This window comes from Thunnus thynnus, chromosome 3 (assembly GCF_963924715.1).
Source record: "Thunnus thynnus chromosome 3, fThuThy2.1, whole genome shotgun sequence".
Classification (NCBI taxonomy): Eukaryota; Metazoa; Chordata; class Actinopteri; order Scombriformes; family Scombridae; genus Thunnus; species Thunnus thynnus.
The window spans coordinates 25961613-25987601 of record NC_089519.1 but is presented as its reverse complement, the minus strand read 5'-3'; the positions used below and the strand labels follow the sequence as shown (position 1 = coordinate 25987601).

General features: G+C 39.8%; 1 protein-coding gene across 1 annotated transcript in view; it reads left to right on the top strand.

The window, feature by feature from the left end:
* Positions 1-25989, top strand: part of fbxw7 (F-box and WD repeat domain containing 7) — a 126426-nt gene that overhangs the window by 30135 nt on the left and 70302 nt on the right. Inside the window, exons 4-5 of the mRNA XM_067584989.1 lie at positions 12219-12467; positions 12664-13206. Coding sequence (XP_067441090.1) covers positions 12288-12467; positions 12664-13206 — 723 coding nt within the window. The 5' untranslated portion in view covers positions 12219-12287. The remainder of the gene's footprint in view (positions 1-12218; positions 12468-12663; positions 13207-25989) is intronic.

The window sequence follows — 25989 nt, the reverse complement described above, 5'->3', positions numbered from 1 at the left end:
TCAGTAGTCAGTACTTGAGATATCCTAAGCCGATGCTAAGGATCGGTATCTGTGTCGGTTTTGTGTGCTCTCTGCGAGCTGGTGTCAACGCTCGGTCAATCGTTTTGTTAGGGAAGAAATGTCACTTTGTAAAACCACTGTACAAGCAAAAGGATCTAACTCATGGCATCATTTAAGTGTCAGAAGTCACCTTCATCCAGCTACACTTTCATTCATATATGAATAGTTATGATATGAAGTAATTAGTTTTGAACCAGGAACTCCAGTATTTGGATCAAGAAGCTTGTGAAAAATCAGGTGTCCCAGATTTAGTAGGGTACAGCTGTGATTTTAATGTGCCAGATGCATATAACAACTTTGCTAGCTTTTGTTGCTTTGTATACAAGTATTTTACAAGACATACTGAATATCTTTGGCAACAACATTTCTTTCTGGATGAATTAAATTCTGTCATATGATTTTCAGGTTGTAGCTCGAGTGTGCGCTTGGCAACTGTGCCATTTAGGTAAATAAGCAGATACCCATTATTAAAGAGCTGTGAGTTCAGGGCCAAAACAAAAAATTGATTGAAACATCCATAGTCAATACATTCTTGTTGTGTGATACTAATCTATAAAAGTCAGCATCCTCTTGTAGCCATGCGTGCTTAATTTTAATATTTCTGCAGCATCTGCATAGTCATTACCATTTCCCTTCATATCAGTGGTTATAGGAGACACTGTTTTTGAATAGTCATCAGTATTATTTTGTGTGTGTGTGCTATTAATAGCAAACTGCTGCTGTTCCCTTAACAGAGAACCCATTCTCAGTTTTTTGTCAACCTATCTTTGCCTTGCTATTAACACCACCTCTCCAACTCGCTATCCCTCCCTTCCCGAGGCCTCCCGGCTTCCTCAGCTCTGGTAACTATAAGCTTCATGTCGTCCCTGAGCATCACCAGGTTTATCAGGTTAAACATTTTAAATGTGCAGTGTCACTGAAGCTGGGACAAGTGAAGGAAGGCAAGAGAATAAAAAAAAGGATGCACTTTGCACCGCAAATATTTGAACTGTCACCAATCTTAGACATATTAAACTATAGCACCATATAATGTGTTATATCGAGATAGAATAATTAAAGCGTAATAACTGTAAATAACTGTAATAAAAGCTCAGTAACTGCAGCCTTGATATGTTCAGTGTTAGGGAGGCTGTCACAATGTGAGGATTGTGAGGATTTTTCAGCCTTTTAAAGTGACAGTTTTTATTTCCCTGATTATTACAGCAGTCATCAGCTGCATCGTGGCCGCAGTGACAGATTATTACCATAATAATCCTGTCTGCTCCGTTATTGTCTCCCTAAATGCTTAGCCTGGACCCCTCCCCCACCACATCCTGACTGTATCCTGCTTATCACTCCTTCTGGTGCATGCAAAGTGGCTCTGATTTCTTATAATATTCTGTCCACTGCGTCCTCAATTAATGGAACAACCAGGAGCTCGAATGTCATATGAGGGAAGCACTTTTATCGGCAAGTTGGAGGAGCTCAGTCTGAGTGGTTTACCGCTGGAGCTGGAGCTGGAGCTGGAGGTGGAGGTGGTGGTGGGGTGTGTGTGTACAGTGGTGGTGGCAGCAGCGTTGACGGGGATAGCATCCTCATTGCACAGCAGCCGAAGGCAGTGGAGGGAGTGGAAAGAAACAGATGGAGATTGTGGGAGGCAGAAGGGAGTAGTAGCAGACATTGCATCTTGTGTGTTATTTCCAATATCAGGTGAAGGTGTTTTTGTGGATGGGAGTGAGTTTGGCAAAAAGAAAGGAGCTACAGAAGGAGGTTTGTGTGTCTGCTCAGAGATAAAAGTACAGCAAGAGGGAGTGGAGTAAGTGGCAAGCAATCACGAGGGAAATGGACCGACAAACTGTACTTTCCAACTCAAGTGCCCTCAGTTTGGATTAAGGTGAGCGTCGGCATCTGTATCACGTTGACTGTAGATAAAACCAACCTGATCTCGGTGACGGAGTACCTGTGGATCAGCAGCATGTGGAATACATTACAATAAAAGCATCAGCTGTGAGGACAACTGAGGGGATTCGGCGAGGACCAGGAAGTGACTACAGCTCGCAGCTTGTGTCTTTTTTTTTTTCCTACACATCTTCTAACCCAGGAACAGCCAGGCTACTAATGAGCAAGTCGATGTGTGGCTGTGGCTGCAGCATCATCTCTTCTCTGATGAAGAGACTGGGCCGCACAGCTTGCTGCTCAGATCTCCTCTCCTGCAGCCATACTTCAGAACAGCTGCAGCGACTGGCCACTGGCTGCCCACCTCAACCAAAGGTAACAGTGCGTCAGCGCCCACTGACACAGCCACATCTGTGTCTCCATGCGTCCTGAGCAGACAGCATTTATGCTATTTGTTTGTTTATCACCCGTGTGCAATGCAGGAAACATATGGGGCCCTGACAGCATATTGCAGAAAGCACCATGTGTCCAGTTTCCTTGTTTATCTCTTTTGGTTGTCCAAAACCATTTCTCAGGTATAATAACTGTGCTACCAGGGAGAGCAGCGCAGTAATTGATTCTCTAATGGAAACAGGTGATTTAATGGCTGTCTTGCTGCCTTGACAACAGTGGACTTGGCTTTCAGCTAGCAGAGTCATTTAAATGGATGCCTTCAGACTGCCTGCGGTTTACAGTGATTGCTGCCCTTCCTCATTTGGAGAAAAAAGGCTTTTCTAATGGAACAAATAAAAGCCAAACAAGATTGTGTGCGTCTGAGTGCTTGCGTGCACTTGCCAGTGTATGTGAATGACTTTGCTCTAACACAGGCCTCTATTTCATGGCTATAGCGTCTAGGGTTCCCCCTGCTTCACTGCTTGTTATGCTCATGATTGTTTTAATAGTTGGCTGGCACTGACTGGGATTTTAAGTCCCTTCCAGAGTCCTTCTGGCTGCAGGCCATTTTCACAGTAGAGAAGATTGATTCTCTTGGTGTCCAAGAAGATTTATGCTCTCACGAGTAATGATAGAAATCCATGAAGGAAAACGTTGTATTATTTGGCTGTTGCATGGCAACGGCTCTAATGAAAGATAGATAATAAATGACAGTTTTAGAGGAGGCTATAGACAAAACCTTAATGTCACTTCTATGTTGAATGGAAGTCGTTTTTTTTTTGTTTTCCTCATAAAGGATTGTCACAGAATGAAGTACTTCACTGTGAAGTGAATGTGGAAAAATGTTGTCCCTCTGTCAATCAGCCCAGGGTTTGAGGTTTCACTTTCTTCCTTTGAGACATCACAGGGCACCAGCTCTAAATAGAACCATCGATTAATAGCCTCTGTGTTGAATTGGAGACAGAGGGTTCAACAAATGTAGGTGTATTTATAGGATTACAAGACTTTGTCTGAGTCCTGGAAAATTAACTCTTATATTGCGTTTCGACATGTTAAAACCCTCATTACTCTTATTAGTTTTAGTGTCACATGTTTAAAATCGCTAAGGAAGCAGTTATAATACAGTAGAAGGTGTCCTTCAGCTTCCAGACACCACTTGTGATTCGCTCCATTTTCACCATCGTCCCACTATTCATATTTGAAAGCTTAAGCGGAGCTCGCCGCACTTACATCTGCTGCTCGATCTATATCTGTTACTATGTGCTTTGTGAACAGCCAATATCTTCTCTGCTCTCTCACACTGTTCTATTAAGGTCACATTGGTGTGATTTATCGCTGCCATTTGGGGATGTTCAGCTCAGCCTTGTGATTTTCTTTTCTTTATTCTCAACAAGGTTTAGCTGTATCCAGTAGCCTTGAAATAATTGTCGCCCCTTTTTCAAAGCTAGAAATAATTGTCACACTTCAGCCCCCCCCCCCAGGATCTCAGTTTTCTCAATCCATCATCAAACACAGAATCTCATCAGCATATTAATCGTTAACTTGAATTATTATTTTTTTCCAGATGTCACACTTTTTTTTATAATTCAGGATAACAAATAAGAATGTTTCAAGTATGAAATCAGTAAGATTATCTGGGCCAAAATTATTTCAGGCTACCATATTACCTCAATTACTGAACTATGATGAGATTCTTCACACACCATGACGCCATTTTTTAATAACAGAAAGGCTTTACTGTGCTGCATAGTGGAACATTTTCAAGGGATTCTACTATTTTGCTTTTGGCACAAATTTGAAAACTAATTACACCTCTGACCAAACTCTCTGATGGGAGAAAAAGCTTTCTTGTCCCTTGTCCCTCTTTACCTTTTTAAAACAGTGACTTCCCAACCAACTGGAATAAAACGGTTATTTACTGGCAGCCAATTTAAGGCAGGAAAATAAATTACTTTAAATACAGGAAGTGCTGCCACCTTTTGAGGCATAGTGTTGTACTATTATTGATATCTATATTTCAGAATTGAAAAAAAATCTCCTAAAGATATATTGACATGTCATTTATTCCTAAACACATAACATAGACAAACATTTTTGATTAGGATTCTTTAAATTTGTTTTTTAAAAGAATTGTGATATATTGTGCAGAATGAGACATTTTGATGTTGAAAAATAAACACCAAAATCTACAACAGCAACAATTTGTGAAACAAATGTTCAGCTAATTTCAAATAAGACTTTACAGCCGTGATTAGATTGTATCTCATACTGCCTTTGGGTTTAGTTTGAATCAGCAGTGATGGAGCGCTGCAGCTGTTTGAACAATGCCATGCACTGTCAGAAAAACACTGAGGTGTTGTAAACGTAGCTCATAAATAAGGTTTCACTGACTTGTAGCTCAGGTCTAGTTCTGCACTGGTAGGATGCCAACTGTGTGGTAGGGCAGGCAGGTTTTTCCTGGCCCCAAATCAGCATTGGAGGTGGTAACTCATAGTTTTAAAACCATTTGTGTGCACGTGTGCGTGCCTTCTTTTGGCCCTCGTGCAACCCAGTTGTTGTAGTCGGACACTGATCGTTTAGGCTAAATATATATGTATGTGTGTGTATGTGTGTGTGTATATGTATATATAAAATTTGAATAGATGATGCCAATGTGGGCCTTGCCCTTGAAACTATAAAAGCCTTACATAGGGAGGGTTATGCAACTGTTGTTCTCACTATATGTTTGTGATTACATTAAATGGTATGATTGATGAATAACATCAGGCATATATGGCTGAATTTGAACGTAGCTGCTGGAACTCTGTACATAGACCTACTTGTGTTTTCCCCCTTGAAATCTTCTTAGAGTAACTTATAGACTACACAATGCAAGGGTAATTCTGAGAGCATTTCTAAATAGTCCGATGCGATTTTCCTGCATGTAGCGTTCACAATCACAATAATTTATGATTAGATCTGTTTAGTCTTCTATAAAACCATGGAGCGCTGTACCTTGTTTTGTTCAGAAGGTCTTTCCAGTCGATTTAATCTTACAAGTAATCAGAAATATCTGAAAGCATGACAGCTGAAATAATAATAAAAAAAACAAAACAAAAACAAAACCTGCATTTTGGTGAATAGGGAAGTTTCACAAAGTTCACATCACGCTTCTTTGAACTTGCATTTATGTGTTAATGTAAGCTGTGGTTTCTCTGTGAGAGGTCGGACATTATTTCTATTTGTTGTGGTCTTGTCCCAGTACTAGAAACATTACAATATTTATCCTCATATATATATAGAGAGAGATATTTTAAGACATCTTTAGACCTTGATTTACAAAAAAAATAAAAAGACTTTTTAAGGATCTGTAGGGACCCTGATTTTGATGGAGGTGGCCTGGAAATTGACGCACAAAAAAACCCTGTGCTGGTCCGACACTGTCCATTGAAAGTTAATGCATGCCTGTTGCCCACCCATCACAGCATGCAGGGAATTCTGTCCAAATCCACCTAAGAGAAGCATACTCTTGCTGAAGTGCCCCATGTTGAGTCTGTGCACAAGGCTCAAGTCCTGAATGTGTTTGCCACAGCTGTGGCTTTATTTGTGAAGTGCCAGCTTGGCACAGCACACTGAAGAAATCCCAACCCGCCTTCCCCATCAGCAGCTACACCAGGGGCTGCCTGCATGTATGTTGCTCTGCCAGACTGCTGGGCATACACTATCAGGTCTGGTTTATGTACATCTTATTTTAAGAAAAGTGGGTAATCTTTTGGCCAGTACGCATTTAAAATAATATGCTTAAGGGCACAATTAAAGAGATATTGATTAAGTTGGCATGTCACAAACTGGTTAGCAAATTGAACTGTTAAAGCTACAGTCATTGTTTTTTGTGGATAAAGCTGTAAACGCAATATTGATATATTAGCACTTTTCTGATGTTGTTATGGCTGACGTGTTCACAAACATTTGCCTTTTTAGACATCTAGCAGGTTTTGGCCTCCTGACAAATACAAGTCCAATACTCACCATTTTTAGCTCTGCTTTGATCTCCTGACCAATGAGAATAATATCTGTTTCATCAGCTGCTAATGGCTGAGTGCTCCATAAGTTCACCAGTTAGACATCGACTTTGTTGTTTGATGCTGGACAGGTAGCGTTCAGCAGGTTGGTCAAAGCTTTTTTTAAATAGCTGTTTGCTGTGGCTGGAAATGAGATTGATGAGTGGAGCGGAGTTTGTGCACTGGGAAACCAAAACAATGAGCTGAAAGATGCTAAAATGCTCTGTAGAGCTCAGCGGAGCCTCTCTATGGATTCTCTGTAAGTTTGTTACCAAGAGCGACCCCTTTCACATTAACTTCAAAAGAAGGTTGGCTCATGTTCCTCAAATAAATAGTTGTATTGTTAAAAAGATGAACTAAGCAGAGTGTTTGACTCTAAACCAAGCACGCCTCTTCTTGATCTTTAAAACCATAAATTGAGAGAAAACAAGACGTCTGATGTTTGATCTAATTTGATGTGTTTGCTCTCAGTGGCTCTCAATCTTCCGGCCACCTGTGTCACCTGTTTGCTTCAGGAGATATAATTCACACCTGCCCTCCCCAGCTCCCCACAGCTATTTTTGTACTCTTCACTGCTCTTGTAGATTTAAGAATGGAGGGTTATGAATTAAATTTGTGTATGTTATACTAAAGGCCAATTCTTTGTTCTTAGTATGAGTTTTGCTAGAATAATCTGTCTTTGGTGGTGGATGCACCAAAATACAAATTCAACCACTATATAAGCCTGAACAACAGAACTGCTTGTATAACTCATTGTTTTGTTTTCTGCTCAGGTCTATTTGACTGTCAATGAATGGAAAATGTTCAATGATATGAACATGTTTAGAAAAGTTTTTTTTCAAGAAACTGTTTTAAGGTATAATTTGCATTTTTTAAAGTACAAGAACACTGAAGCTTTTGTCAAAAAAAAAAAAAAAAGATAAAGAACTGAGTTACATTTTCCCCATTTCATCAGCATCAGTCAGTCTCTCTCACCCTGTTTGCACTGCTAACAATTGTTTGAACAACAATAACAACAAACAAATTTCATGCCATGTTTAGGAAACTAATTACGGAACCTCGGCCATTCCAGTAAAAGGCAGGGACAACTCTAGCTATTCATAGTCCTTCCTCCTCTGAGCTTGCAGCAATGGACTGGCAGTCCCGAGGGGGGCTGTGCAATCCGAGATAGGTCTAATGCTTCCCACCACAGCACTGGGGACTATACAGCAAAGGCGAGAAGAAGCCTTACAAAGGGACCTGTGACATTTTCCTCAAGGTCAAAGCAATTGGTTTCCACTGAAACAGATAAAGTATGTGAGCCCACTAAAAATATTTTCTTATCTCTTATGTAGTGCATCGAGGAGATTTGGAACTGCAGGCTGCAAAGCTTTGTCAACTTTGTCACAGTTAAGATTAGCGAGATAAGCTAGAGATCTCATGTGGACATTGGAAAAGCCAATTGGCACCTTTAGTTACATTAATCAAGATTATGTAAGATTTAACAGACAGAAATAAACTTCTTCTCACTCAGTGTATGACCAGTAGTGAATCTTTGACCTAACGTGCGCAGTAGTGAACTGTCATATGTAGGTAGTCCACAAGAAAACAAAAGAACTAGAAAGACTTGCTTTTACAAATGAAATGTTAGGCTGAGAAATCTGTGCCAAACCGTCCTCCTCTTCTCTCCTTTTTTGGTTCACAGTTAAATAACATTTTGGAAGACACTATTTTATCTTTACTGTTGACAACTTGGAGAAATTTATGCAACATCACCCCCAATTTACGGGTGTAAATCACAATAAACAGAGAAATGTGAAAGAAAGAACTTGTGTGATCTACTATAATGATGTAACTGTGTTGTGACACACTGTAAATTAATCTTTAGTTTATATGCTTTTTTCTGACTTGTGGAATATGTCACATGGCTTTCATTTGGTCTTATTATTGTGAAAAACAGTACTTCATTGCTACCGATCATGTATGTGGAGGTTTCGCATAAAGAATGTTTGCAACTTGTCTGACAGCTGCTCGTGTAAGTCATTCTTACTAGAAAGCCTGAAGAACTGCTTTGCATGCTACCTACTCAGCCTACTACCTCTTGGAGCAGACAAGGCCACGAGTCACACATCCCACTTACTGTACTGTTGGAGCCTTTTTTTGGCCACTTGAATATTGAGTCAGTAGAGTAAATTTTGTGCATCAATTTAAATTTCTTTTGAGAACTGTGTGGGTCTTATTTTCACAGTATTTCCAAATTTTAGAGAACTGTTTGACCATTTAGAGCGTGCCAAAAAATGTTGCAAATCCTTAGTAAATGTCCATTTTACAACACTGAATCTCAGTGCATATTGCGCTATTTTGACTCAACTGAAAAGCTAACCATACATCGCTCTTATACAAAAATGTATCTGCGAAAAAGGCAGCATCTGTTTAGAAAAGTTTGTGCCAAACGCAGCGCTCAAAGTGCAGCGCTCAAAAGATACTTTGTGCTAAAACCTGACTAGCAAATTCAATATGTGTACTCCACAAGCTGATTTGTCTGAAATTTATCACGTGTAAATAAAAACTTTTCTTCTAGTACTAGTAAAACTTCCATCTATTTAAAGAAGGATTGTCTTGGGTGCCAGTATTTTCTTTTGAGAGAAATAAACCACGTTTTACCATCCTCCTTTTTCAGTTGTGCAACCAGATAAACAGACTGTGATGTGGCCTCAGATGCAAGAATGAAGTAATTTGTGTAATCTTGTGTTTTTATGGCTTTGTTGCTGTTTTAAATCCAGTGTGATTGGTAGTGACGTTGGCAACTGAGATCTTGTCTCCTATTTGGTAGCTTGGCCAGATATCTGAAGGAGTCGAGTCAGTTATGTTTATATGTGTAGCCTAATATCACAAGCTCGCTTTAGAGAGCGTCATGGAGAGAAATACTGTGTCTAAAATATTGTTAATACCTTTTGACTTTTCTGGCTGCCCTGTGATCGTGTATGAGGCTTGCATGAGAGGGAGACCTATTAACAATTTGTATGATAAAAGTGTGTAACTGCTGGTTTTGAAGGGTGTAATGGAATAATCCAAAATGTAATAAAGCAGTGCTCCCAGTGGAATAGCCTATTAGTTTTTTAATTGGCTACTAAAATTTCAGAAGAGTAGATTAATATATTGGAGTAGAACCCAATTTGGAAAGTAAAAAGGGGAAACGATTTGACATGAAGCAACAATGGCGACTTTTATGGGGTCTCTTATGTCAGACATTAAGTTTCAACAACTGTGATAATGGCGGAGGTGACAATGCTGTCACTATCACCGTACGACACACTGAACATTCTCTCACATCTGTACACTAAATATGAACCTGTAGCCAGCAGCAGATTAGCTTAGTTTAGCACAAAGTTGACTGGCAACCTCATGGTGACAACTCATAAACTCAAAACTCATTTTTACATTTTTTTGTAGGTGTTAAACAAACAAAATATAACATTAATGCTGCGTTCATGTCATGTCTGAGTTACCGTAAATATTAGATTCCGACTTGTAAATGGCCTTCAAGTTGTCATTAGAACTAGGATATAGCTCCAGTATATCTGTATCTTATCGATTATTAAAACAGAAGCGCCTGAAAACCAAGCGAACCTGGATGCCTCACGTCAGCCAAAGGCTCAAACCCAAATGTAATGGATATAATGTGATTTTTTTTTTTTTTTCCAATGCACAGTATTTTAAACCCTCATACAACCAGCACAGTTATCATACACCCTTCCTGAGGTTGTCAGATGATGTCAGCACTCACAAGTCCTCAACATGGAAGTCTTTCCGATCTTTCCCATCCATCCGACGTAGTGTGAACACGGCATAAATGTTATTTAGTGAGCTTTAGATGTGGATCTTTGGACAGAGCTAGGCTATTCCCCTGCTTCCAGTGTTAATTACAAGCTAACCGCCTGTTGAATGTACACACATTAGTGGTATTAATCTTCACTCAAACTCTCGGCAAGAAAGCGAATAAGTGTATTTCACAAAAAGTCTTAACTATTCCTTTTAAAAAGATGTGGTATCAGCCAGATGTGCCTGATCCACATTAAATACGGTTTCTCAGATTGTATCATTATAAAATTGTAGCATTGCAGTTCTATAATAGTTCTACAATAGTACAGTTAAAATTTGCACAGGGCTTAACAAAGTGTATGAACATCATCTCCACTCACAGTTCACAAATGATGTGAACAGTAGTTACAACCTCATGTGACCCCAGTGATCCCACACAGTAAAGTGTGCAGATTGTAATTTGAAGAAGAACAAAAGACTGTTATTGGATCACTCTATGATATTGGTTCAGCTGTAGGAAACTGTATGTGGAGCGAAAAAAGTGTGATCAGTGCATCTCTAATTGGTGCAGCTAATGCAACATTGGCATCTATTCCTGTTATCCAGTGTGTCTGATGTTCACTCTGTCTCCTCCCCACATCATTATCCATCATGTCTGAGTTTAATCTGTGGATGATGTGTATTAAAGGGATAGTTTACAGCAGCAAAACATATTTTAGCCACCTAAAAAAAGGCCCACCTAAAAAATATCAGTTTAAGTGTACGCTATATTTAGAATATTTTCACCACTTTACCTTGCCGTCAGACTGCTCTTTCCTTTGGCTCTACATTTTCTCAACCGCAGAACTTCCGCGGTGCATGCTGCCCACTGTATTACGCTGCAGATCAGCTGTTTGGGTCAGAAAGTGCTGTTGCGGCTAAACTGATATTGATTCTTTTTTAGCTGGGCCTTTTTTTAGGTGGCTAAAATATGTTTTGCTGATGGGCCCCGTCCACAGCAGTAGATTGCTTAGCTTCCATGCCGGTACTCCTGCCTGTCTCTCCAAACTGGCGGGGTGCGGACCTGCCATCTGCTGCAGGTAATACACTGACTATGGACAAGTACCTCATACAACCCCACTTCAAAAAAATGCGAACTATCCCTTTAATGCCTTACAGCATCATATGTTTAGTCAGGTGCAAGGATATATGGACTGAAAGAAACTTCAGCCCAACACACTTGATGGTTTGATGTTGACAGATTAGACTGCTGCTTGAGACTGATTCTTGTCTGCATTGCTGCTCTTATGATTGTTTGTTAGAGGGAGAAGCTGTCTCATTGTAGATAAAGCTCTGGTGCCTATCCTTGAATTCTACATATAATGATACATATCAGAGGCGAGCTATGTGACTAATGTGTTTATTCAATGGATTTCTGGTAAATGCATAGCAACACAGTGGATTTAGAGGATAAACAGAATGTCTTTTTTTTCCCCAAAGCTTTTAGACTATACAAATCTTAAGGACAATGGTTGGACAGGCTGCTAGTACATTTAAGACATGTTTTGCTTTTGTATTTGACAGATTGTACTTTGTTTATTGGCTTTGTTGTACGTTGGAACACAAGTAGCTCTCAAGGCTATTCTGCCCATCCATCCTCATGTGAGGCAGAGCATCCAATGCTGTGTGATCTGAAGCCAAACACAATCACTCCCACCTTATTTTTTTTTTTTCCTTGTCTGCTGCTGAGCTGCAGTAGTGTTGCTCCAAAAGCAAATGTTTATTGTCCATTATTGTAATTCAGAAGCGAGTATAGAACATGAAGAGGGGGATATTCACACTTTTGTTTGGGAGGAAGTAAGCAATTAAGCATGCATTAGTGTGTACAGATTGATTTCCAATGAGTCTTGTTCTCTCTCTTCCTCAGCAGTTCTTTGATTTTTTGCCATAGAACCACAAATTAAGTGTAGAACAGGAGCAAATCATGAACATATTCTTATTGTCTGTGTCTCTTTTTGTGTCTCTTTGCAGCATGTCAAGCCCTTCTCCTCTTCAGACAGCCTAGCGAAGGTCCAGGAGGTAGCAAGCTGGCTTTTGGAAATGAACCAGGATCTGCTGTCGGGGGGCAGCAGCAGCAGGCGGAGTCGGGGGCCGGGGGGTCCGGCAGTGCGAGGTAACGCCTCCTCCACGGCCCGGGCACCCCAGCAGGCGGCAGAGGAGGGCGATGAAGATGAGCACATGAACCGGGTAGTAGAGGAGGACGAGCAGCTGCAGCAAAGGGTAATTTCAACTTACATCCAACAAATTGCATTCTAGTGATACAGAAGCATATGAAATAACATCTTAAAGGTGTGAAATGGAATAGAGAGCTGGTAGCCAAGCAGGAACTTTTAGGCAAGTATAACTGCAACAGATTAAATTTTCTTTTAGACCATTCTTCAAAAGCATTACATTGTTTTTGTCTGGCTCTTTCCAGCCTGAGGCATCGCAGGTTGACGACGAGAGAGAACAACCATGGGCGCCCAGCGAGTCGGGAGCCAGCAACGGCCCTCGGGGAGATGAGGAAGGGGAAGAGGACGTAGAAGGCCCACCAAACGAGGTGAACGGAGGAGAGAAAGGAGCCCGATGGGTGTGGGGGGCAGAGCAGAGGCGGCTGCAAGGCCAGCCGCTGGGCGACGAAGACGAGGAGGAGGAGGAAGAGGAGGAGAACAACAACAGCAGCGGCCACCAAGAGGAGGAGGAGGCGGAGGAGAGGACAGAGGGTGGGGAGGAGCAGGGAAGGGAGGAAGAGGAGAGGGAAGAGGGAGAGGAGGAAGAGGAGGAGGATGAGGACGAGGAAGAGATGGACCAAGACAGTGATGACTTTGAACATTCGGTGGAGAGTGGGAGGGAGGAGGAGGAAGAGGAGGAAGGAGAAGGGGAGGACGGGCTGCGGTCTCCCTCTCTCAGGAACAATGTGTCTGCCCCCAATAACAACCTGGACTCGGGTTGTACACACCAAAGCTCTTCCAACAAGAAGGTAAGAAGCACAGCTGATTTTTTTTGTTTTTGTTTTGTTTTAACAGTTTTCATCGGAGCCACTTTCTACTGATGTCCTGGTGTAAACTGTTCACATTGAGTTCTGTGGATCATACAGAGCAACAGGGATGCTGTTTCTGTTTTTTAAATGTATTTTTTTCAATGATATGAGCACCAAAATTGAATTATTTTCACTTAAATTGTGCTGTAGTTTGGGGAGGCAGAAATCTCTAAACTTGCATGGTTATATACCACTATACTTCAGTGGCAGAATATGTAATTTGGGTGAACTGACTTTTTAGAATACTTCTGCAGCAGAAACAGCGTTTTCAGTGGAAGTTGCCCACAGACAGTGTTTGGTTATTATCACATCTGTCACTGCTATACAACTCTTCACAGGCATGTTTATTTTTAAAACAGTAGCTCCATCTTTTGGCATAAATCGGTTACTGCACTGTAGAGTCATACTGTCTACTCATTAATAGGCTATAATCTTCCTAGTGGGAGGATTAGGATATTGAAACTATATTATAGGTGACAAATTTAAGGCCAAACTTAAATAAATGAGTGCTTCCATACAGATGGAGGGCATTTTCTCTCACTCAGAGGGAAAGGTCACTGCAAATCAGGAGAAAGTCATTCTACATGTGCACCTTTATGCTATTATGAAACCTTTTTACCCTGGTGTGAATGCGGCTTTTCCAGCATGACAATACCTCCATCCACAGGGCACAACGGGTCACTGGATGGTTTGATGAGTATAAAAATGATGTGAATCATATGCTGTGGCTGTCACAGTCACCAGATCTCAACTCAGTTTGACACATATAGGACCAACATGTTAGATAGCGCTCCACAGTTTTATCATCAAAACACTACATGATTTCTTTTGGGAGATGGTGTCTCATCCTCATTTGAGAGTTCATAGTCTTGTAAAATGTATGCTAAGGAGGATAAATGTTGTACTGGTAGCTTGTGGTGCCCTAACGCCTTAGTAAGAGACTTTTGTATATTTTTCCTTTAGTTTCTCACCCAACTAGGGCTGCAACTGACGATTATTTTCATTATCAATTTTTTTCCTGGTTGCGGGTTCCTGGATTTAATGGTTTTGTCTATAAAATGTCAGAAAAAAGTAAAAAATGCCCAATAAAACCACCTAATGTGAGGTCAAATATACTGTTTTGTTGGACTTAAAGTGCAAAAACCAAACATATTCCGTTAACTGTCATGTATTGCACAGAAAAGCTTTCAATTCTCACATTTAAGAAGCTGCAACCAGTATTTCTTTGGCATTTTTGCTCAGAAAAAATGTCTGAAATGATTATTCAATTATCAAAATAGTTCCAGATGAATTTTCTGTCAATCAATTACTCGATAAATTGAATGATTGTTGTTAAAATTAGGTAACTGTGAGTACAATACAAAGAGGAAAATGCTATTAATACATCAGGTGCATTTTCCTTCTATATGTTGCTGTCACTGAAGGGCAAGATAAAATACAGTACATACAGAGATAGTTTGAATGGGAAGCTGTTATAAAACTTGTCATTGGATGTCTGGATGTCATCACTAAAACTCAGTGCAAGCAAACACGTAGGGGAGGTTTTGGATAAATGCTGAATTGCAACATTTATCACTGATGACAGTAAAACAGCCGCAGTGCGTGGTTGCAAAATAATTGAAGAAACAGAGTAACAATGAGTAATAACTTGTAAGAGAAGAAGGAAGTAAGAAGGATGGTATTTCTTGACATCTTGTTTCACCAGTCTCTTATTGCCTTTTGTATTTCATGACCATTCGTTAAGTTCAGTGTGTGATTACAAGGTGATTAAACAGTGGCAGCACAGTCCAAAATAATTATAGCTTACACAGCCTGCTCGTGAATACTTCATTCATGTGTAGAATGTACAGATGCCTGTTTTAGGATCTGTTAAAGCTTCAAGCACGTTCATGCCTCAGTGATTGATCGCTGACACGATGAGTGACGATTGTAGCCTGAAACAGAGCAGAGCATGATGTTCACAGGAAGTGTGTGTGTGTGTGTGTGTAACAGATTGTCAGATCATTCCTCAGCAACAGAACTAACGTGCTCGGTTCTTAAGGCTCTGATGTATCACAGCACCAGTGTTTGAATGGTGGGTGTCCTGTTTCAGCGATGACTGATAACATCGATGTTTGTTGAGTTATGTGTAAATGGCCTTCATCTCAGCTGTGTTTTTAAAAGAGGAAATGGAACTTGCCAAGAGATTTTCTGGAATCTAGCGATGATGTTCATGTTTTGCAGTGTGTTTGAAGTGCACTGACATGGTTTTTGACAAGAGTAAGACCAATAAATCAAAGGGTTTATATCCCTAAATATTAGCTAATAGGTGATATAGGTTATATGAGTGTATATGTTGGTCAAAAACGTACATAAAGCTGAAACATTACAGGGGCAATTTAGAAAATGACATTATTTGTCTATTGGACTTTTTTAGGAATATTTTTAAACTAATTTTTAAACATAAATCGCACAAAGTTAGAAAAAAAAAAGACAAAGGACAAGAAGACAAAAAAAAAAGTATACATAACAATGTAGATATATGCATGCACACAAACACATTATGCGTGACTCTTTTGTTTCTAATAGAATTAGAAACCGAATTAAAGCAGCAGAATCATTTCAATCAGTTCAGCAGATGTTGGTTTGACTCTGTTGAGAACCTTCCCTACACTACTTTTCTTTTTTCTCAACTATGTTACAGACTAAACTTTAGGACTGCAAGACTTTTGTCTCCCCCCTCTGGCAGTGACAGTAAAGGGGGGTGCTTGGCTGTGATTGCCTGAATACAAAGATGTTACTAGGACAAGGAGAGGACATTTCTCTTTGTTTGATAACGTTAAAAGTAAAGTTAGACTTTTCTGTCGGCTTCCTGACTCATTTTTAAAAAAGATGAGAGAAAAAGAGAGAGAGAAAGCTGAGAGCACCAGCAAGCAAGAGAGAGAGTAACTGTGGTAGAGTGAGCTGGAGAGTGAATGAAGAGAGGGATTAGTCAGAAAGCCTGTGAATCAGATCAATAAAACGTTATTTTCTGATTGTTTCCTAGTAGTTATGTTCTAGAGTACAAATAAACACGCCTACAGCCTCCAACACCTCCACTCAACTCTGCAGCGGTGCGCCGTGCCGCCTGATTTGGTCTGAATTGGCCGTCTGACCACAGGCATGCAGCATGCTCTCATGGGCACCCCGAATGACGGGCACGCAGAGAGGGCCGCTTAAAGCGAATATGTCTTGACTGTCCACTTTTCTGATGGTTCACCAGCTCACCGGGATTTGTCCCAGTATGCCAGTACACCACTGGTCGTAACCTACTGTTGTGGCTGTAAAACGGTGGATAAATTGTTCTGAGCGTCACACAACCCCCACGAAATGACTTGTTTCTCTATCAGAATTTGATCCATTCGGTCCGATAACATTTGGAAAGTCTAGAAGAGCTGCACAAATAATGGCCAAACGGCCAGCGTGAGAATGTCACCCCAGACATGAGATTTAAAAACTCTGTATATGGTGATTTAGCTGGTGGTGATAGGCTTAATGAGCATTGTGTGAACTCGTTTGGCAATGGCTTGAATGCAACAGACATTCATTTATATGTAAAAGCTCCGCACTGCAGGTTTAATCCACTATTTGCCTGGTTTTAATTTCTACATATGTCCAGTTCATACTGTGGTTTTCTTTCTTTTTTTTCAAAATTACATTAGAGGCAGACACTTTGTATTTTCTGTAATTTTCCAATACTTAGAGTGTACAGCATTTTACAGTATTGTGCTGATGCTTCTTAATGCACCAGATATAACATGGATGACCGCAGATCTATTACTCCCATCTCAGCAAACAGTAATGGCTCTGTCAGATTTGTTGTCAGTAGCTTGGTCTGATGACCAGTATACCCATCTGACAGCAGGAAGCTGCACAGTAAGCAAGCTGCATTATTGCTGCTGGAGATCATGTCCCTCTGTGTGCTAATTGACATAATTGTACTCCGATTATATATCATACCTGGGGTCTCAATATAGAGCGATGTTATATGTGTCGGAGGCTTTGATGCAGATTCTGCCCCTGCTTATATTGTCCTAAATATAGCGGTTAGTCTGAATTTGCTCCAGTGTGCCTCTCATCATCGGACACAGCTGTCAGATAGGTTTGTCAGGGTCTTAGTCACTGTAGGAGGCCAGCTGGCTTTGATGTCGAATGTACACATTTTGTTCAGCTGTGGCTCTTGTATGACTGGAATTAGGAGTGGTGCAGAAAGAGAATATCAAAATTCACTGCCAGTTCAAGTGAGAAATACAGAATTTAGGATAATGAAACCTCAGAAAACCATTTATCAGAATCTCTGCTCCAGTGTTACTTTGCAGCTTTGTTATATTTCACCCATGCCTCCATTTTTCCAAATCACAAGACTTTTTAGACTACTTGCACACTTCTATAGTTTAGAAATTGCTGCATAGAAGGTAAAAACAGATGTGATCATGCAAACCAGTGAAGAAAATTAATATGTAATGACGTAAAGGATAAAAGCTAAACATAGGGAGGTGGAACAATAAAGAAGACACTAAAACTAACCGGGCAGAACAGTAAAACAGGTTGAAATATCTAAAAGACAAAGTGTACATATTAGCCTGGATTCAGCTATTCTTACAGAGTGATGTAAATTGCTCTCATTCTTCAGGGCAATTGCTGCAAATTCTCTCTTTTAGTTGTGAGTTTTGTTGGAGAACAGCTTTAAGAACAAAAATGCTTCAAGAGGTACACTATCTTCTGCAAAGAACTTGGAAATGGCATGTGAGATTGTGCGATGAATGCATGGTGAATCGTAGCACTACAACGTAAATTGTAACAATTGTAACATCATCAGCCTGCGTCATCCATATACCTTTATTCAAAAAACTGCACTCATTAAATGTCACGCCGGCCAATGTATTCTGTGTCCTTTCGTGTTGTATTGTGATTGGTTTGTTTGTAGACGTGGATCGTAGCAGCAGTCACATTGTGAGAATTTGGTCTTAAAATTTCTGACACCATCAGATTTTTTCCTCAGGCTGTATTTGGTCGCCAAAGCTCCAAATTGGTCGTCAGTAGATGAGTCTCACTGTGATCTAGGACCGTTGTTTGGTTTTTACCACATTTCTATCAAGATTGTCAACTTTCGTGTCAGACAGACAGGCTGTGGTCATTAAAAACTAATTACCTAACATTGAAAATGTGCAGTATTCTAATATATTGTAAGATGCAAAACAATAATCACATTAATTTATGTGTTTGATCCATTATATCGCCAATAGCCATGAGTCCTTCCTTGTTAAATGTCTGAATATTAAAAAACACAAGTTTGATTAGCTCTTGATGAGTTGGAGTAAAAAAAAATTAACCTGAAATTGAAAACATCAATATTTGCTGTGATTATAACCTGCAGTTTACATTTTCACTAAAACCTTAAAGATCCCCTCAAGACATGTTTGAAGATGTATAAAAATACTCTGCTTAGACTAATAATTTGTGTCTGATAAGGTGTTTCCACAAAAAAGTTAAATAACCTCCCTAAAAAATCCTCAAAATTACATGTACTGTACTTCTTCTCCCTCGTTGGGAAATACAGAATCTATGAATATGAAAATATTTTTTATTTCAAAAGTTAGACTGCGGGATACAAGATGTCTCTTACTTCACTGCAAAATCCATTCTCCATGTATGTGCCCTTGAGGCTTCAAGTTTCCACATCACACTTGTGTAAATTGCATATTGGACCACGATTGGCCTCAAAATTGTTGTGGTGTTATAAATAATGCTCGTAGGTGCACGTCTCAAACTCGGATTCAAATTGAGCTCAGAAACTTTCTACTTTGAACGGATGAATGTGAAAACAGCCTTCTAGTGCACATAAATCATTCTGCACAGTGAAGCTCAAACATCCAACCGGAGGAACAGGAAGAAAAACACGTTCTTGACTGGAGGGGGACTTTAAATTAGCAGCACTAGGTACTGTAGATCGCCTTCATTTTGAGTTAGATATTTAAAGGTAGTGTAAATGTTCAAGTGGAGCACATGCAGCCTTCATGATATGTGCATTTGACAGCTGCAGATTGCATATGTCAAACAAGGGCGCAACAGAGTTATAGTGGAGTATCCATACCCATGTTTGGATGAAGAATGTGCCGGTCCATGTGGGGTTAGGTGATATGTACATGCACTGCGTAGTGTGGCAGAAGTGTGCCAACGCAAAGAACTAGATGTGTAACTACAACTAGATGTGTAAATGTTTGAAGTTAAAGGATGAATGTAGCATTGTAAGAACTTTAAATATGATTATCTTCAGCTACGATGTATGTCTTAGCATGTCCCCCCCCCAATCAGGCCAGATTGTGTTTCCAGGGCTCCAGGTGCTGTAGGCTCAGGTCACCAGAATTAGACGCCTCACCTCCTCTTCTTACTTGATACTCTTGTCATTTGGCCCTGCGCCAACATGGTGATACTCGGGGGGGTTATACTGATCATTTAACCTTTTAAATTCTTCAAGAGCTTCATGAATCAATATGCAGGCTGTGCATTAACATCCCCTGAAAGGCTTATGTGCAAAAATATTCTGTAGGTGAATCAAAACCTCATTAAGATTTACATTTTAAGCAGATGCTCATACGTACTTAAAGGGCATGCACCACATGATATTTTCACACGTTGAATGACAGAATATATGGTGTTGAGTTAACATGAGGTTGGGCTGTAGCAGGTGTTGATATCTATATACTGTGCCATATACATTAGTCCTTGGGAAGACATGTTATTTGATATTAGCGTGTGGAAAAAATGTTTAAGGTTGTTTGAGGTAAATGTTAAAAGTTGTTAACACAGAAAAACGAGTTAACATGTTTAGACAGACAATTGTTAATGCCCCCACACCTAATGGTTTACGCCTAATTACTCCCACTGCTACCATTCTTTCAGAGATTTCAAAAATAAGAAACAATATTTGATGCATTCAGAAATTCCACAGAGTGTGATTTGCTGTTCAGAAGGACAAATGTGAGGAACCACATTACAGTATGAATAATTTGAAATTAGCCAATGTAAAGACCGACGATTAAACCTGAAGCTCATTTGGAACCTCCAAAAGCTGTAAATGTACAGTTATCGCCACTGTATCTATTTATATTACTGTAAATACTTTGATTTAAATGTTCTATACAGCTCAGCTTCAGAAGATGGATAAAATGGCAGAAAACTAACATTAAAGCTACTTTCTATTTGTTGGACTGTTGAAGGATTTAAGAACTGTGTTTTAATGTTCTCTGTTCCCATAACTCGGCATTCATAGTATGCAATGAGAAGTGGCAGGTGTTACTATTTTTCTGATATTGTCTTTTGTCCAAGTGTAGAAATCAAATGTGTTTTACTTTAACAGCTTTTCATTCTAAGATGTTACGACACAGCAGAGTGAAGAGACACATCATTTATACATTTGTTTTCAAACCAAATCATTGTCTTCAAATCTAATTAAGTTACTTTAAACTGTCATAGTTTATTTAAATATGTGTTAAGAATAAACGGCAACATTTTATGCCCATTTTAGGCTCCCTACACTACGCTGCTGTCTTGGAATTGATTTTAACATGTCACTCATGACTAATGACTAAAGCATTTTGTGATCTTAAGGGATTAGATGTCTCATAATGACTCATCAGGGACCTTTGGTGGCAAATGGATCTGCAGAGCTATGATAAGGCAAAGCAGGAGGGCAGGATGAGGGCAGAGTGTTACATTGACATTGACACTGGCTGAATTAAGCACTGATTTATTTGGATTAGTATAGTGAGGTGTGTCTCTGATATGTAAAGCGCTATACCAGGAATGGCTGTAGTTAGGTGACGCCATGTTTACATAAATCTACATCTGAGCATCACTGAATCGGGAGTAAAACTCTACTCTGTTTGTATCAACTATAGTTGCTCGGATGTTGTTGTTCTTTCTCCTGTTTTTGTCACGTCTTATCAAATTTCCAAGGTTGACCAAATCTTTCCAAACACCCAGACGAAAAGGTCTTTATGCCTCCACGCCGTCGACAGCTGTGGCCAGAGGCATTGTGTTTTTGGGTTGTCTGTCCGTCCCATTCCTGTGAAGGAACAGACGTCCACTCGGACTCAAGGATGAACTGATTAGATTTTGGTGGTCAAAGGTCAAGGTCGCTGTGGCCTCACAAAATTCGTTTTTGCCCATAACTCAAGAATTCGTACACTGATTATGACAAAGTTTCACACAAAAGTCTAATAGGATGAAGTGATGACATTTTATATCTAAAAGGTCAACGGTCAACTTCACTGTGACATCATAATGTCTCTGGCCATTAATCAATGCCGTAACTCAGGAACAGAAGGGGAGATTGGGATCATATTTCACATTTGGTCGGATACTGAATGAGTGACACTAATCTTGGGTGTCCACGTTGAAACTGTGGTGATTGTATAGATCTTCTGCGCTGCCGGGTTGAAGATGTTTGTGCGTCCGCGTTTTAGAATTTGTTGCTTCTTTGCAGCAACATCGATAATCTGATGCATTGTCTACTGTCGTGGCAACAACTTTGTGTTCTGTCAGAATCAGCTTTATTGGCCAAGTATGTGAACACATACAAGAAAAATACATTTAACACCTTTTTAATTAAATTCCTTCAAGGTCTTCAGCACAAATATTATGAGTCTGGACAGACATGGATGTAAACTGCTATTGATTGGTCGACGGAGGCATTCAACCGTGAGCTGGTATTTCTAATTTATTTCATAAATAGTGGTGAAAACATATGAAAAGACAGAGAGGGCGTGTGTTCACTCCTGTACTCGTGGGTTAATGGCATTGGGGACACTATGACTTATACAAGGTTGAAATGCTATTCTTCGTCCTGGTGTTCCTACTCTGCTGCTACAGCAACAAGAACATTAAGCTTTATGGCATTGAGCAATATGTCTCTAAACTGTAAGAATATGAACTAAACCTCAAGATCTGTTTTGGTTTAATTGCCACCAAAATGTTTTTATTGTGCTATATTTGGGACAAATTGAGGTACATGCGGTGCTCCTCTCTTTTTCATATACACATTACATTCATTGCCACTAATCAAATGTTTTTTCCAAAGAAAAGGCAGCTTGCTTATTTTAGGTGGCATCTCCCACACGCTGGCCTTGTCACACAGGCAGAGATGAGCCACAAAAGACCAGTGTTCTCATTCTCACGCATGAAAGCAACTAGTTTGAGTCACCACCAATATATTGACAACATTTTTTTTTTTTTTTTTTTTGGTCACAGAAGCCCTCATTATTTACTGATACACCTCCGCTGGCCTGTTGAAGTGAGCACTACAATCTTTGTTTCAGTCTTCTTTTCACTCACTCTGTTAAAGCTACACAATTATGGCTAAAATGAAAACCGTTATTATTTCTTTCAATTCTGATATCACGATTTGGAAACTACATAGTTTTATAGTTGCTACTTTAGATATGCTCTCACTGGTTTAACACAGGGTCGCTAGGTTCACTGCTTCTCTATGTGCTTGTGCCCTGAATAACCAGAAGGAGTCTATGTTGCAGCAAGGACATGATCCCACACTGGCTTCCCACTATCTACTACAAATTTGATGCAGACACTTCGGCTGCTTTTCATATATGCTGTCTGGGTGCTGAGATAAGAATTTTTAACCAACTTTTTGTCTAAACACAAGTGTTGTGCTAATTGGTGTCAAAAAATAGTAACAATAGACTTTAAATAGATGCCATGGGTAGGTTTTGCTGAAAAAATACTACAAACCCCCACCCTAAATAAGTGATGAAACTGCATGTGTGGTCAAAGACATGGTTGTTCTGATGTTACATCTGCTTTCCCATCACTCTTGCCTGCTCAGCATGTTTTGTTTTTGTCAGCAGCTGTTCCTGCTTTAGAAGGTAATGACAAAGAAACATGGACCAAAAGGATTTGCCCTTCCATAGAAATACAGTCATATTATACCTGGCAGATTGAGTTATTGTGTTCATGGTATTGTACAGCTCTAATTTTTAATTGCAGATTTTGAAGGTCTTAAGAAACTTTCTGGGTTGTATTTTTTATGAGATCACGACCACAGTCACAAATTTTAGGGTCATATGTTTGCAACAGTAAAATGGAACATAGTTCATTAAAACCTGCCTCTAACATCATGCTGTTGTGTTTGGGGATTTTGCATTGCAGCATTGTTGTCTCGTTCTTTGACACCAGGGGGAGGCAGTGGTCTTGATCAGTGTGCATGTAGTGATCTGTGGTCCACAGGTTGTGGGTGTTGCATCTGTGCCCTGGCTGAACTGCAGGCTTTACCTACAGTAGTAATGAACTGTTGCCTGTTTCACGTGGACACACACCAGCAGTGTGTGCAAGTGAATGAACATGTGATCATGTGTTCAGTTTATCTAGTAACGCCTCTGGTGTTTGGCCGAGGTTGTAGCTTCATTGCTGGCTGATGTAAAGACAGTGTGGGGATAAATAAGATGAGAATGGGAGAATAACTTTTTAACTGACATGCTTGATTTTCCACTTCATATCTATGCAGTGGTTATTTGAAGGAAATAAACCACCCCTCCCTTTTGTGTCGGGCGATGGTTTGCCTTTGAATCATTCATTACAGTCGTGGAACTGACAACTAAACTATATTATCCCTTCCCTACATTCACAGGCTGATCATAACTTGCTATTATGACTTTTATTCCTGATATTTCATCTCAATGAGTTTCTTAAAAGATTTTCCTTTCTTAGAGTCACTTCACATTCTTCAGAGCTGTAGTGATGGATTATGAGTGAAACTGGCAGCACTGAACCAACAAAAATTGTATGAAAATGATAAATTTTATTACTGTTCCTAGTAAAAAAAAATAGTGAGTATTAGCTTGTTTTATAGCTCGGATTAAACAGTGGTTTGGACTACAAACATTTACTATAATTCCGGTACAATAATTTTCCTTTGTATGATAATTTATATCAGTTTGAAAACACAAGAAGTTCCTTTGCACTTTTCACATCCATTTGAATGTATTTTTTCTTCAAATATTATGATCCTTGAGGAATGTTAATATCATTTTTTCTCACTTGGAGACGAGGTGATTCTTTCAGATGTTTTGATCATAAGCAGAAACAAGAAGCGCTCCATGCAGGTTTGGCCCGCAGCATTAACAGTTCACATAAGAGCTACACTCTCCCCTTTTTAAAGGGTCTGCATCCATACCCTATGATCTCAGTTGCTCTGAAAGGCTGGGAGTGATTTGTAAGTGAACTGAGTTACTAGAAGCCAAACATTCTTTATCTCTGGCACTCTTGGGCAGTCTTGGGATGTCTTGTCAGTGATCGCAACCTCAATGACCAGGCAGTAATACTGTGACACGGTGTTAAGAGAAAGCAGACAAAATAATTTCCCCTGTAATAGCTTTGTTACTGTGCTTTATGAGCGTATTATAGGCTATAGTACAAGAGTAACTTTGTGATCATAAAAAAGTTAGTCTTCGGTTTTATCACTGGCATTGATCATCTACTGTATGTTTTGGGTAGTCTTTGATTACTGCGGAGCTCAGCGGGGCTGTGAGTTTCTGTCTACCTTTTATAGCTTCATACTTCAAAACTCCTAAGATACTCACAAAACAGATCCATGAGAAGACATAACACTAGCTCCTTCTCCACTGCACAAAAGTTAGAAGTTAGAACTATCCTCCTTTTCCACCAGAGAAATCTCTTTTGGGTTCGGCTGTGGGTTTGTTGATCACAGGAAGCAAACAGGAATACAATCATATTCCTTAACATATTAGTTCCTGTATCATTTGATGAAAAATAGCATAATAGATAATGGTTAATGGAAATATTCTACCAATCATAGGGGACGAGAATTGCAGAAGATCCAAGGTTAAATATGCTTTCACGGTTTGGTATTTAACAAGTTACTTTGGGCTGATCATGTTGTAGCAGACTGGAGCAGTGTGCCTGTCACATAGCTTGATGGCCTAAGATTAGTCTGAAAGCTCAAGTAACCTCTACAAGGCCTGGGACATGTCAAAAACAAGCTGCCCTTCATAGGTGCCCTATTGGTTATTACACACTGCATGTGAACTATTGTCAGTCACGATTTGTTCGGTTTGCAAACTCTTAGGGAAAATGAAATGACAATATTAGTCAATCATTCAGGTAAATAAAATTAGAAATGCATCGCTCTAGGATATTACATCCTGCCTGTTGTCAGATATATTTATTTCTTGTAGGAAAATACTCTACTTTCTAACTTATTTTCCATTTGCATTTGTGCATTTGAAAGATGGAGGACAAAGGTGTATAGGGACCCTGACACACCAAGCTAAACTAAAGTAGCACCAACAAAGGCCAACAGATCAAACAAATTGCATTGCCTCATGTGCCTCATGTTGCCTAATGTTGCCTCATGTTGTCTGTGATCTGTCATCAGTGAAAGACAAACAGAATAAACTATTTTTTTTCACCACTATGAATCTGTTTAGTCTCATTAAATGCTTGGAATACCAATTGAAGATAAGTGTGATTAAAAAGTCGCCACTGGTACTGCAATGTTCTCGTGGAGAGGAAAAATAAGGAAAAACAGCACCAAATGGGTGAAATCACTGATTTGCAAGGCAGATTGTCCAGTCAGACAGCTCTCTCTCTCACTGACTGCCTCTGCTGTTAGTTCAACATGCTCAATTGGCTGAACAGCTGCCGATAAGGCGCCAACTTGCTCCAATT